We start from the raw sequence: 14,996 nt of genomic DNA, 5'->3' as shown, positions 1-14,996 counted from the left end.
TAAACTACATTCTTTCTGGTAAATTTGTATTTAAAAAAACAAACTCAATTTGATCTTTTACTTTACTAACATCACTACTAAATGTTACTCACTGTACATTTTATCTATTTCTTTTTAGAAATGCCTTCTTTATGATTCATTACCAGAGCATTCCATAAAAACATGCAGTTTCATTTATCACAAAGACCTGTTACATGTTTTCCAATTACTTTAAGAGGTTTGTTTAAACCTGTATTTCCTCCTGCTTTTCTTTGTATAGCCTACCTTTTTCTAATGTTATGCTTGAATCTTAAAAGAAAATGAAAGTTATATAAAATGAAACGTGTTCGTCTCAGCATGGAGGGGGAGTAAAAAAAAAAAAGGAAAAGTGCATCACATGACCACCTCCTTTATTTCCTGCAGCAGCCTCCCCTATCGACTCCTCTCCTCGGCTGCTCCCCGCCTGCGACAGCTCAGCAGCGGTGTGGTCGCTTCAAACGAGCGCTAACGGAAAGGAGAAAAAAACCCGCTCCGCTCCGCACTGAAAGGCCTCCACCTCACTGCAGACCCAGCTACAGTCACTCCGACGCCGGGTACAGCACATAAACACCCCCAGAGAGGCTTTTGTCGACTTTAATTTGCTTTTTTTTTAAATCAGAAAAAGCCAATCCCTATAATGGCGACAGCTTGCCCTGCTGGCTCCAGCCCCGGACCGGGAACGGAGCTCATCCGCGGACAGGCCTTCGACGTTGGGCCTCGGTACAGCAACCTCTCCTACATCGGGGAGGGCGCCTACGGGATGGTGTGGTGAGTGCTTTTCTTTTATCCTAATATTTAGTTCTTTACTCGAAATTTTTCCGTTTTATCGTCGAAGCAGTTGTATTATTTGCTATTTTAAATCTTTTAAACACAACTTCGCTTGTCATGTTTTAGCTAGCGAGCGGCGTCGGGCAGACGGCAGTTGGGGCGAAAACGGATTAAATCACGGTGTGTGACCACCGGAGACGGGTTCAAACGCACAACCTGGAGGTTTTCAGCTACACTGTTGCAAAATCCACCCAAAAAATACTAAATATTTGCTTTTATTGATCCCTAAGCTTAAGAAATACACATAAAGCTAATATCCGCAGCGTTTATGTGGACTTGTCACGCTGTGCAGGATCCACGTCTTTACATTTGCAGCAGTGTAGAAACTGTTTACCTCATAATACATGCTTATCTGTTTTAATTTGTAGATTTTTAATCACTTTCACTCAAATTGAGCGTGTTCCCACTCATGCTACCTGTGCACTGTTTGGATGTGGTTGCATAATGTGCCTGAAAATGTGCTGTGGGAGGATCTCAAGGGGATTTTTTTGTACCTGCAAAATTTCCAAAAAGGGTTAAAATACTTCAAAACAGATCATTTCAAATAAAAGCGAGTTTAGAAAGTTATAGGATGTTGAGGTGAAACATTATTGGGTATTTAATGGTCTGTAATTTACAGAAAAATGCATTAAAAGTAGTGATGCACCAATCTGTTTGCCAATTTTCTATTGACTGGTTCTGATCTGGGATCAGATTTTTTCCTAAATGCATTAACACATTTGTGCTTAGATGCATCAATCCACAGCATTTACCCGACTTTCTTTCCTATAATGAAACCTCCTGCTATTTATATAAGTATTCTCAGAAAACAATATGAATTGGTTATAACTCCAATCAGCCTCAACCTCAAAGAAAACCAGAAGTTGGTATCCACCAGGAACAACTTCAACATTACCTCTCTGCTGGAAAATTAACTATTAGGAGTATCTGAAAGGGATGTCCTTACATCAGCAATGTCTTTGAAGAGCTATAATATGTGAAAACAAAATTGTATTTGAAAGAGATGAGAAAACCAGCAAAACATACAGTACTGGTCTATATCATAACGAGGGAATGACAAGTCCAAAGAAAACTTAAACTAAAAAACAAGACATGTAAATGTCATGTTTTATAAAAATGTGGTTTTTATTAGATGCAGAGAGAGATTTGCTCTGGGGCAGGGCCGGACCAAAGTAGCATGGGGCCTTGAGCAGAATTTAATTTGGGGTTCACCACTATCTGTGTTCCCAGTACAGATTTAGTTTGTAGATTTTTCTTTGCACTTTTACAAAGTAAACTTGCCAATTTTATTAAATCTTAAAGATTTTAAACAATTTAAAGTATTTTTTTAAATCTATGCTGAAACCATCAAATTAAATTTAACAATATTGTCGTTCTCAATAAAAGATATGAACATTTTAGATCTGTGTTAAAAGTCTGGCATTTATGGGAGGCCTCTTATGGTTTGGGGCCCTAAATTACGTCCAAACTAATTATTCCATCTGAAAAATTATTAAATAAACCTTAAAAAAACCAACCAAAAAACAAATTAGACAAATAGAAATTCTAGAGTTGTCCCACAGTTGACATTAAAACCAGATTGTGACCCAAAATACAAAAGAAATATTTAATTTTTTTTCAACAAATGATGCTTTAATGTTCTGCATTATTTATTGGTTGAAATAAATGACATGTAGTATTTAAAAAACAACCAATAATATTTTTGCTTTGAAACTAAACTATGTCCAGGTAAAACCTACAGCTACAACCTGAAATGGAGATATAAATCCATTCCCATGCTTTGTGTTATCTGCCTCTTTTGTTTGCGTATCATATCAGTTGATTTTTGGTATACAGGTGACTGAGAGCGAAAACAGATTATTTACATGGGTGAAAACGATCTAATCTGTGGTGAAGATCTTAACTGGTGTGAGGAGTTTAAAGCAGTTTTTGAGCATTAAACCCCCCAGCCGCTGAGCTGTATCTAACAATCTCTAGTTTACATTATATTGGTCTTAATTTACATTAAAATATTTTATTAAAAAATAGGGATGCATTGACTGACTGGCTTTAATTTTGGTCGACAGCTTCATACCAATTTTATCTACCTCCACTAAAGTAGTTTAAGCAAGAGGCTCCAAACAGGTTTGTAATCTAACCTGTAGTACAAGTTCTGATAATTAAATTAATGAATACATTTTTTAGATGAGTTAATTTGATAATTTGGACATTGCTGCTCTAAGATTTTCATTCATATTTGAGAGCACTACCTAATGTGCAGTTAAACCAGTCTGTATTGTTTCTGGAGTATTGTAAAATAACATTTGAACATTAAAATTACTTGTATAACACCTGACTTGCTTAAAAAATAATCAGAATCGGCATGTAAAGACTGGTATTGGCCAGAAAACTGAAATCGGTGCACCCCTAAAAAGGGGAGTGAAAAATCGACCCAAACAATAAAAGATCAAAATTTGCTTTCAGATGCATTAACACATTTGGGCTGTTTTACATTTTCAGATTTGTTCTTTTTAGACTGCGGCGCTGCATTCAACCTTAAACTGAACACACTGTATTGGATTACATCATAGATCCTTGTGTCAAACAGCAGCAGTCATTCTTTTGTCTTCCTTTGCAATACTAGCTCTGCTTTCTTTGAACTGCAGCTCCCCGCCCTGATATCTGCAAGGCAAGTTGATTAGGATTTTTTTGTAGTTTTTGGTCCAAGTAGTGATAAAAAACACATAAACTGGTAAGAAGTTGCCATATAAATGTGACTGTTTGTATTGAAGGGTAATCAGCATATGAATTAGCAAAACGCCTGACTGTTTTCTTGGTAAGTCAACCAAGGAGTTGTGCATCAGGATGGGTGCATGTTCATGCAAAGCAAAGGAAGTTTAAATTAAATAACCAAGCAAAAGGAAGAATCATCTAGTTTATTTTTAATACTATAAGATCATTAAAGAACAAGCATATCTGTTTATTCTTCATCATATTTCATTGGATTTTGGCTGTAATGGTGAGGAAACAGGCCTGATAGGTAGCTCCTTGTCAACCAGCAGAGTTATCCCACCTCCAGTATGGACTGGTTACTGGTTACTGGTATCCCAAGGTTCTAATAAAATACGACTCAAACTTTTATTTTAGAGTTTTACAGCAACATTTCTAGGTGGATTTTTGTCCATGTTTGTTTACTTTGAACTCATGTTTGACGTAGGCCTGTCACAATAACACATTTTTCTAGACCATAAATTGTCCCAGAAGTTATTGTGATTAACGATAATATTGTTGTTTTGAGACCATTTTCAAGTGTTGTTATGGTAATGGAATAATAATAATGCAAGAAAACCTTGTCAAATGCCATACTTTAAATTCTAGTGAACATTAAATACTGGAACTGGAAGATATTAATATTGCTGTTATGGCCAATAACTGACATGTGCTGATATTATATTTCAATACAGTTTCGACACTTTTGTGAAAAAAAGACCAGAAACCGATTGCAAGGCACAAACAAATATCGGTTGTTGATATGGGCTCAGCTTATTTGGCTGTAAAGAAATGGCTAATATCAGTTAGTGCTGATGTCTATCACTTTTTCACAAAAATGCTCAACGAGCGATGACAATTGGATGCTAGTTAGCGACGGAAACTAAACTGGAGCTCAAAGTGAGCATCATTTTTGTTTGTGGAAAAGTTTTTTTGAAACTTTTTTCCATTTGTTTTAACCTTTAACTTCAAAATGATCCACAAGTATAGTCTGCCTGGCTTTACCTAAACTTCCTCTGTTCACACATAAACATCAGCCACATGGCTTGTGGTTTTCTGAGCAGCTGGGGAATTTCTTTCTGCATCTCCTTCTTTTGTTGACCAAACTCTGACGTTTTTAGCTTTTGAAAACTCATTTAATGAAGTTTCTGTTTGTGTCAACTTTTCATCATCACTGCAGCACAAGACAGAGATTTTCCAAACCCTACAGCAGCTGGTTTAAGATGTTCTGCTTATTGTTTTACGTATTGTTACATTTCCCTCCATGTTGTTATGAACAAGTAAAGTGGGATTGTTCTTTCTGTGGAGCTCACATGAGTGGAAACAGTTTTTTGGGGTTGAATTTAAATATTTCTGGTTTGAAATAGCCTTTTTAGGTTAGGCGTGTTGTGGCCACTCTAGTGCATGTCTGGAATGTTTTAATCCATTCGTGGATCTCGTCTGGGCACGTGTGAAGAATTCCTTGCAACCCAAATGTGTATAAATACGCTTTTTAAAAAAGTTTCTATTGTCCATAAGCTGTACTTTCTGAAAACATGACTATGAAGTTGAAGTTTCATTGAAATTCCTGCTCATGCAATCGATAATCCTGTAAAAATGTTTGAGACAACAAACTTTCTGTTGTTTTTTGTAGGTTTGGTAAATGCAGACCATTTTAGAAACATTTTCCATGCTTGTTATGAAAAAGCGTTGTTTCTGTGTCGTTTTAGCGTTTTGGCGTGCTCTGAGGTCTCGGCCTCCTTGCACTTTTCTTGCTCTGTTCGTGTAGAAACCTGTGGTTTTAAAGCACTTGGGACATTTTAGCTTTGATGTGCAGCGCTCTGCAAAAGTGGTGCAGCAGGTATTTCACAGACGTCCCCTGGTTAGACTCGGAAATACCTTTTAAATAGCATGAGAACTTTCTTCTGTCAGGTTTCACCGGTTGCATTTCCATTAAGCCCCTTTAGTCTAGTTTGGAAAGGTGGAAACTTTGTCATCAAAGGCTGGATGTGGTTGGGTGCAGTGGGGTGAAAAAAAAAACACAAGTAAACAATGATGTGCAGAAATTGTAAAGCAACAGACATGTGACTTTTATATAATGCAGTTTAATTCTTTCTTGTATCCATGTTTTGATTGCAGCAGTGCTTTCTGATGGGATCCACAAGCTCTTCCTAATCAACTTGCCTTGGCTTGCATGCTGCCTTGGAGCGCCTCTTTTATTTTACACCAAATTATGCAGCACTGCTTGTAAATTATCTCAACTTTGTAAAGAACACACTGCAAAAACACTAAATCTCGCCAAGTATTTTTAGTCTAGTTTTTAGTGCAAGCATCTTTGTACACTTGAAATGAGACAAAACTCTCACTAGTAAATTTTCAGCAAGAAATAGGAGTTTGTTTTAAGTCCATTTCTTATTTTTGATGAAAAAGTACTAATTCCAACAGCAGATTATTTCGTTTGTAACAAGAGATTTTTTCTGTCATAAGTAAAATAATCTGCCAATGCAACAAATACTTTCATAATTTTGAGAAAAATATTGAACTGGTAAAATTAAAACTGAAAAGAAAAAATAGTAAAATGTTTACAAAATATCAAATTCAAGCAGGAGAAACACTTTTTTCTGCATAAAATGCACCATCCAAAGTTGATACTTTTTCAAATGTCCTATTAAAAAAATAAAGAGAAGCAGCACACAGTCTGTACAGGCGTTGTACAACTAAAACAACGTTGCTATCCTTTGTATTCCTTAACCTGCACAATTGTGCCAATTTCTAAAGTATTTTATAGATAAATATTTGTTAGTTGCAGCCTTAGTTAAGACAGAGTTCATGCTACATGCTCTAAGTTGACATGTTTATATAGTAAAAGTGGATGTTTTTATTTTCTCCTCAGTAGTTAAACCATATTTTCCATTTATTTTCGGATCACGTCCACCTGGGATTGTTGCTTGTTGGTCAACATTAGCTCTGTTGCTAGTTCTTTAAATGCATTCAATGCTTCAAATACCAGAAGTTGATGCCATTCTGCTGGACCAGTCTATAATGTGAGACCGTGTCTGTCTCACATTATAGGGGCGCCTGGAGATCAACCAGTGGTTCTGCTGTTTTAGCAAAACATGCATAGATCAGATTAAAAACATAATCTGAGAGGTTTATAGAATATAAATGTACCAGTAGGGTGGGTGTTTATGCAACATTTTCTTATGAGTGATATGTTTTATCCTTCAGATCCTCCCAGTGGATGAAAAGCGCCTTTCATTTTGCTTGGCCTTTCAACAATGCTTTTTCTTTCCCCCATGAACCTTTGAGTGCTTTTCCTGGAAAATCTCTCAAGGTTTCAGTCCCGTATTGGAGGTGCTGCTTTCCCCCCACCCCCCTCTCTCTTTGTTGATAACCAATAATTAGAGTAGAAATGGGTACCATGGTAACTAGGAAAATGGGACCAAAACTTTTGTTCTCACCTTGTCTGTTTATCATGCTGGGTTTCTCTGAGTGCCGTGTATTAGACAGAAATGGATTTGGTTAGCAGAGCGGACAAAAATACTCTGCAGAACTTTTGTCTTCTTATAGGTTCGGTTCTTAAGATTGCTGGACCTTTTTTTGTTTTTTGCTCGACTAGCTGTGTTGATGAAAATGACATGATTTGGTCAGGTTATGCATTTTGGGCCACAACTAATGATTATTTTGTTGATTTATCTGATAAAAAATGTTGGCACATTCTGCAGATTTTTCATTAACTATTTACACCTTTTTATATATTAGAAATGCATTAAAAGATTCAAAAACTATTTAAAAAAAAAAAAAAAAAATAAGAACAGAACCATTTTATTACCTAAAATGCAACAACAAAAGATTCCTTCAGCGTTAGAGATTTATTTTACAGATTTTAATCGTGTGTAGCTAAAACTGTGAGACTTGAGGAATTCTGGGTAAAACATATTTACAAATGTTTTTATATTGAATGATAAATGTATTACTTTATTTCAATAATCGATTAATCACAGTTAATCCGATTAAATGTTTCAGCCCTAGTTTTAAATAAAGGAATATGAAGAAATGAATCTCACTCGGAGTCTTTTGCGTGGGAGTCGGGATGTTTTGGCTAACTCTTCCTTGCTGAATTTTTGTAACTTGGCCTCATTGAATGATTTTTATCATAACTTAATTTGGGTTGCACCTCTTTATTTGTGGGTGTGCTTCAGATAATTTTCCTGCTGTATAATGTATGGGTTTGTTATATAAATAAATAAAAAAAAGTCCAGTTAATTTACTTAAAATCTGGTTCATTTGGAAAGGTGTGAATGCGTAATCGAACTCTGATTTGGCCCGAAAGCAAACTCTGGTCCACCTACAAACCTCGGCCTCTGTTCAGTTGGTAGTGAACTTTGTTACAGTTCGAATGCGAATGCCAAGCGGGCCAGATACTACTACAGGGCATTCTGGGTAAATACAATCAAAACAAATGTGAATCTATTACTAGCCAAGAAATGTCTCGTGGTCTTTTACCAAATGCAAAATAGAAATCCTACAACCGCTAAAATCTGACGCTACTCCATTTTTGTTTACATTTTGTGAAGAAGGAAGTTGCACTCAGTATCGTTTCCTCCTTGGAGGCAAGGAGGGGAATAGGTTTTTTAATGAGTTTTGATCGTTTGACACAGTGAAAATGTAACCAATGTTCCAGTTTTGGTCCTCAGTCAACTAACTTCCAGACTATCAGGTGTGAAAATAGCCTCAGTGGCTTTTAGCTGAAGGTTTCATGGATTTTGTCTGAAACACTGTTGCTGTAGCAGGATGCACACCTTCCTAGAAGTTACATTTTTGTCTTGTATATCCAGTAAATATTTTTCCAAAAGGATTTGGGATCATCAGAATGCAAGATGGACCGTTCTCTTTCTTACAGATAACATTTGAAACAATCACCGTGTTTCCATCAACCTTTTATTTTTTACAAGCAGTTTGAATTATCGCATTAGCAAAGGTTGATGGAAACAGTAAAATTCAAAATAGTTATTAGCTTCACTAAAGCTGTGAAGTCAAGTTATGCCAAATCTGTCCTTTTTAGTATTAAGGACAGTGTGCCCATTTGGTCCAGATGACGGAGGAAAACAGAGTATTAAACAATTTCTAGATTAGATGGATAAGTGGGAGAAAAATCAGCTTTATGAAAGGAATCAGGCCCTTTTCTGCTGGAGAACAGCATTTTGTCTGCACACGTCCCTAAACCCATACGCTGAGATGCTGTCTGCGTTGTCATGACAACCTGCGTGCAGTTCTGCAGCTTTTATTTTCTCTGGTACGTGGAAACAATAAATGTAATATTGAGTGATGGGTGCTAACGTGATGCTGGAAGGCTTGTTGGTGTTCCTGAAAAGACTGCAGCTTTCTTCTTCTTCTTTAGCAAACAAAGGGCCCAGATAACGAGTAGCCAATCCAGCTGCTGAAAAATATTAAATACATTATTTCTGTTTAGACAACAAGATTTTATACTAAAAAAAATCTCACTGTTTTGTCACTGAAATAAGGTTCACAGGCACAGAGAGCTTGAATGCATGGGACTTTAATATTTGCTGCATTCTGGGCCGATGTTCATATTCAAGGTTTCCCCCAGAAATCTGGCTAACCCCGGTGGTAGGGCGCTTGGGCAGTTCACTATTTGCCCCATTGTGTTTTTGTATTTTTTTATAAATGGACAGGAAATTTTTGAAATAATAAATCAACAACAATGAAAATACAGACGTGGATTAAATAAAACTTCTTTCTGCAGGTTGTGTATGGATAATCAGATGCTATTATCTTTTTAAATGTCTATTAAGAATGACTGATTTATTATAGATAAAACTAGCTTAACTCTTTGCTACCACTCTTACTAATGTATAAAAACATATAATTTAAGGTAAAGAAATGACTCTTGTGGGGGGGGGGGCGAGTAAAGCCTGGCAGCCCGTCAGGTTTATAATACCCTGGAGGAAACCCTGATGTTCCATATAGTGATATTGTAATGAATAATTTTGTGATATATTGTGCAGCTGTACTTAATTAGCTAACAAGCAGCTGCTTCTGTCAGTAGGTACAATTCAACACAATAACGAAACAATTAGTCAGCCGGTGTTTTTAAAACAGTTGTCTGATACGGCTTCAACATCAGATTGGGATGATTTTTAGGATCTTTTTTTGTTGATTTTCTAACATATTTATCAGTTCGATAAACAAAGCTATGCTGATAACAGCCAATGTTTATTTCTGTCTCGTTGCTTTTTGTGTTCCAGGAAAGGGAAGGAATTGGGCACGTAGTATTTTTATTTATTTTTTGGTCATGTGATGATGATAGTGATGCAACTCTGGATTTAGTGTGTTTAACTGAAGCAGTGAAACAGTGTAGATAGTGTAGGAAAATATATGTAATGTTGGTTATTTTAACATCGGACATCGATATCCGCTCAAAATTTCAAATTGGTGCATTTCTTATTTTTTGTATGATCAGCTCTGCAGATAAAACAGTTTTGTTTTGCATTAGCTGAAGAAATGTTGCTTTTGTTGATCTCTTAACTTGCCATCAAAAATGTTGAACTTTGATGCAGTTTTTGAAGTTAAATAAAGTTTTATGATTGTTATGGGAACCGTTTTGGTTTGTAAATGGTGATTTTGTATTTCTATTGACTTAAAATTACTGTTTAAGAACCAGCAGCCATTTAGTCATTTGTAAGAAAAATCTTATTGTACAATCTTAAAACTATAAAGAATATATTTGCTCTCTTTTGTAAATGCAGTATAACTATATACATCTGATTTTACTGTCAGGATCTCACAGCAGGCCTATTTTGGTTTAATAACCTCTTGCTAACAGCTGAGGATGCTCATGTTGAGGCTTTTCAGTGGCTGACGTTTCAGATTGGCAATGCTCTGAGCCTCTTAACAAAAGCCGCAGTTCACACACACAATCGCAGGACGCCACATTACCGTCTGTGATGATATTCAGGATCCGCCGTAGCATGCTCTGCCTTTTCAACCCGCCCACGGGAACAGTTAGATCACTGGGGAGTGCTGCTCAAGTGGCCTGTGCTTATGGAAAGTTATACATCTAAAGCCGTTCTCTGGTTGTTTCTTTTGTTCGTGCAAGATTGTTTTGTTTTTTTTGTTTTTTTGGTGAATACTTATGAACAGCTTCTGACTTGTTACTGAACTAAAACCGCTGCTTCCTTTTACACACATGTCACAACCTATCCTTCCTAATTTTTTTTTTTTTTAATTTGCATTTGTTTCTCAAGAAGTGCCACATTTTAGGCTTCATTCTTGGAGAACTTTGATCACTTTTTAACAAAAACAAGAACATTGTGTTTGGGGGAAAAAAGTCCTGTAACTTTGATACAAGAATCTGCCATCAAACAGCTGGACCTGGACAATAAATTTTTAATGTGCATCAAAACCAATAGATCATCCATCTGATGCAATATTCACTGAACTCCAGCCCAGAACCGCTCAGCATTCTGGGAGATGTAGGCAGAGGAAGGACAGTAATTGCTCATCAAGGTTGGTGGAATCGGCTAACTCACTCTGTGGTTACCTAGCAACAATCTGAGTAAATTGCATAGCAGCAGTGTCAGGTTTGGCCACTATTCCTCGTAACTGCTTAAAAATAAAAAGCATGGAGTAAAAACTGTGGATCCAACAGGAAAGGTCGCGCCACAAGCTTGGCAGTATTTCAGATATTTAAAACAAATCAATAATTATTGATGTTGACTGATATGAAACATTTGCATCATTTTTTTTTCAGCCATATCGTCCTGTCCTTCAGACTGGTCAGCAGTTTTTGTAGACTAGGGAGTGTTGGGTAGCACTAAAGACCTTTTTTTTGTTGTTTTTTTTGTTTGTTTTTTTTACGGTGGAAGAGATTTACAGGTTTATAAAAATGGCTTTGTTGAAAACTTTCCCCCCTTCAGCCTCTGCAGGTTAAAAGCAGAAGTAGACACTTAATTTAATTTATTTTATTGACTTATGTGAGTATACACTTTGCAAATCAATTGTTCAGCAAGTGAACTGGTTTTAAATGTTTAACCTCAGCTCTAAATGTTGTTTATTTCTTCTTCCTCCAGAGATTCTGGGGAGCAAAACATGCATCCCAACAAAAACATTAGATTGCTTCATTTTGATCACATTTTGGTTAATTTGCAGTGGAGTTTGACTTTTATTAATTAGACAATCATATTAAAATCATAAACATTTTGGTTCTTGTTAAAAACATAAATGAAGAAAAACCTTTGATTTTTTTAAGCCATTTCATTGGGACTTGAACAAGTTTGGAGGTGACAAGATGATGTTCTAACACCTTGGACCCTATTGTATTTTTCTTAACCCTTTCTACCTTTGTTTTTGTAAAAGACAAATATTATGCATTGGGATGGGCATTTCTGTTTATCATCTATTGTGAAAAATGTAATAATTTTCATCTGTAGTCTCAATTAAAATTCAGTTGACCATATTATCAGACATATCATTGATAAATATTGAAAACATGATGAAATGCAGTTACTGGGTGCAGTTTATTGATCTAAATTGCACTTATGTTATGTCCTGAAGAAGCATATTTCAAACAGGAGTGGTTTTTAAGAGCAGTATTTGTTAAGGCTGCGTTATGCAATCACAGTTGCCAAAAAACACAGTAATAGTTTTTTATCACCTCAGTACAAAATATTGTGGTTAAATTCTAAGTCCAGCTATTTTTCACCACTATTATGCAAAAATAAACTTGTAAAATTTGATTATCTATTATAGAAAATATTATTTTCCATATTTAATAGACTGGCTACAATACAGCTGATATGCTGACTGTATTTTAAGGGTGATGTTGTTCCAGATGACGGGCAATTTGGCTCATCCTAAAGCAGAAAATGGTTAAATTTTAAAGTAACCTCAATCATAGATATGTAAACATTTCCGCAGTTTACAAAGTAAAGCTGCCATCAGTTTGTTTACATTTGTTTTAATACGTTCAATGGGGGGGAGAAATAATGTTGCTTATATTATCTCCATGTTTTCATTTAAGTTCAGGTATGAAAATTATTTTTTGGTTTAGCGAGTCCAAATCCAGATTTTTTTCATTTTTTTGTTTTTGTTCTCCCTCTGATCTAGACTTGCCTATTTTTTATTTATTTATTTATCTTTTTATTTATTTTTTTGCCACGGCGGATGCTCTGGTTCATTCTGCCATTTGATCTGTCCTCTCGAAATGCCACCGTGGCGCCCGTCTCCATGGCAACCCTTCTGCCTCTGACATCAGTACCAGCACTCCGCAGCCAACGAGGGAGGGCGAGAGAACAAGAGCCTTGACACCGAAATCCTGTTGTGTGATTCAGGAGGGGATGTAATTTGGGCGCTCGCAGCTGCCAGGACGAGTCGCCAGTTAAACGCACCGGCCAATCAGGCGGCCGGCTGCTCTGGTGCGCCGCACCGCGTCGCTGCGCTCAGACAGACGGATTTTATAACATTGGAGTTTTTAACGCTAACGGTTCTAGAGCTCAGCCAAAACAAATGCAAACTGCTCCGCTTTCGCGTCGTCAAGGGAACGAACGGAGGCTGTTTAGTGATGCAAAGTAAAAATTTGCACAATTGGTCCGTCGGCTTTGATCTTATCACTTATGGCCTTGTTTTCTTTGGCAGAGTGTGGCAAATCTGCGTGTGTGTTCCCTCCTGACGACTTCCTCATTTGAGTCAACTTTAAGCACAGACAAGAGTCGTGCAAATGTTCTTGAAAATCTTCCTACTTCTGCTGCTCAGTAGTTTTATTTAAAGGCTTAAAGTAAAATAAAAAAAAGCCTTTGCACATTCATACACCTTGGACTCCTTTCATCCTTTCACATGAGCAAGCAGTCTTAATTGTTACAGCATTCAGCTTCTATGCACCACAGATCTGAAACAAACTTCTATGAAACTGCAAATCAGCTAAAACACAGTTCCTTTAAATCTAGACTAAACGTCCACCTATTTAGTTTCTTTTGAACCATAATAAATGGAATATTGACTAATATAGTTGGTGTGTGTTAATGATGGCACTCGACTAAACGAAACGTAATGTTTGTTACTGGCTTCTCAGTTAACTGTATGATGTTTTTATGACTTTTTGTTTTTATGATGTAAAGCACTTTGAACTGCCTTATTGCTGAAATGTGCTATAGATATAAACTTGATTAATTGAGTGACATCATTTTGTTCAGAAAGCGGACAAACATTGATTTATTAGTGGTTATATTTGTCAACCATTTTACCAGAATAACTCTAGTAAAATGACATAATTCCTTGAAATGGTTATGTCAATCATTGCCTTCACCATACAGTTGAGGCGATAATTTGTAAAAACATTTTTCATTGCTTTTGGATTTGACTAACTGTTCTTACAAACAAATCTTTTCTGGCTGACTCTGCTGAGCTTGGTTTTTTTGTTGTTGTTGAACAAATTAATTAATTTAATTTTATTATAGTGATGGTTTTACCAGTTTTTATCTCCACTTTCAGCCTGCACACTATCAAGCTAGTTTTTTATTCCGAGATTGGTTAACTTTGTGCTTTGATCTGCCATCCTACAGATTCCTGTGTGGAATGAGTGAAACCGAAACCAGTTGAAATTGTTAAAATAATTCCAGGTTAATGAGTTCACAGAAAAACTGAAACAAGTTAATGTAGGTGTGATTAAAACCATCAAACGTTTACCTTTTATCGAGAAACGCTACACCAATCCCCCCCCACTTTTTTTCTTGTTTTTAATAGATGGCCAACAGAAAACGTGGATTGATGTTTTCTAAATCCAGATAGCAAAGCCTGTCCTGACAATATAGTTTTAATTTTTATTTCATCTAGTAACTTTTCAACTTTCATCTGAGAGTAGCAGAAAACTTTATATATTCTGGACTGTTTAGCAAAGTAGATTAAAAGCGGCACCACAAATAATCATTGCATTTCTAAAATAAACAGTGTTATCCCTTTATACACATAAATACTGAGGACTTCCACAGACAAATATCGGCATTTCACCTCTTCTTCTGCTTTTTCTGAAATTGCTAATGTGGTTAATATTTATTAAGATCGTTTGGGTCTGTAAATACACACTCTGTCTGACCCTAATGTAAAAGTGGACTTTGACCTGAAACAGAATAAACCGCACCACAACGCAGCGATAACCGAGTCTGTGCACGGCGCGAGAAGGGAAAGTCTCTGCATCAGTCACTTCCTCAAAAGTTTCCTCGCAGCTGGGTTTTTCTCACCACAATGATTTGGTGATTTCTTTTTTGCATCGGGGAAATTAAAAACGTACAGAGTGAGTTGTTTTAAAATGTAAGCTTTACGGTGTTAAAGTTTATGTTTTACTAAGGTTTAAAAAGAATACAACAATCTTCTGCTGCATGCAAATGTAGCAGGAGGAAAAACCTCAA

The 14,996-nt window shown here is 36.3% G+C and overlaps 1 protein-coding gene across 1 annotated transcript in view; it reads left to right on the top strand.

The window, feature by feature from the left end:
* The first annotated feature begins 407 nt into the window (after positions 1-407).
* The window catches only part of mapk1 (mitogen-activated protein kinase 1), a 34,265-nt gene continuing 19,676 nt past the window's right edge, over positions 408-14,996 (top strand). Inside the window, exons 1-2 of the mRNA XM_032577882.1 lie at positions 408-572; positions 638-786. Coding sequence (XP_032433773.1) covers positions 656-786 — 131 coding nt within the window. The 5' untranslated portion in view covers positions 408-572; positions 638-655. The remainder of the gene's footprint in view (positions 573-637; positions 787-14,996) is intronic.

This window comes from Xiphophorus hellerii, chromosome 12 (assembly GCF_003331165.1).
Source record: "Xiphophorus hellerii strain 12219 chromosome 12, Xiphophorus_hellerii-4.1, whole genome shotgun sequence".
NCBI classification, from domain to species: domain Eukaryota; kingdom Metazoa; phylum Chordata; class Actinopteri; order Cyprinodontiformes; family Poeciliidae; genus Xiphophorus; species Xiphophorus hellerii.
The sequence above is the reverse complement of the archived record's forward strand: the minus strand, read 5'-3'. Positions and strand labels throughout refer to the sequence as shown.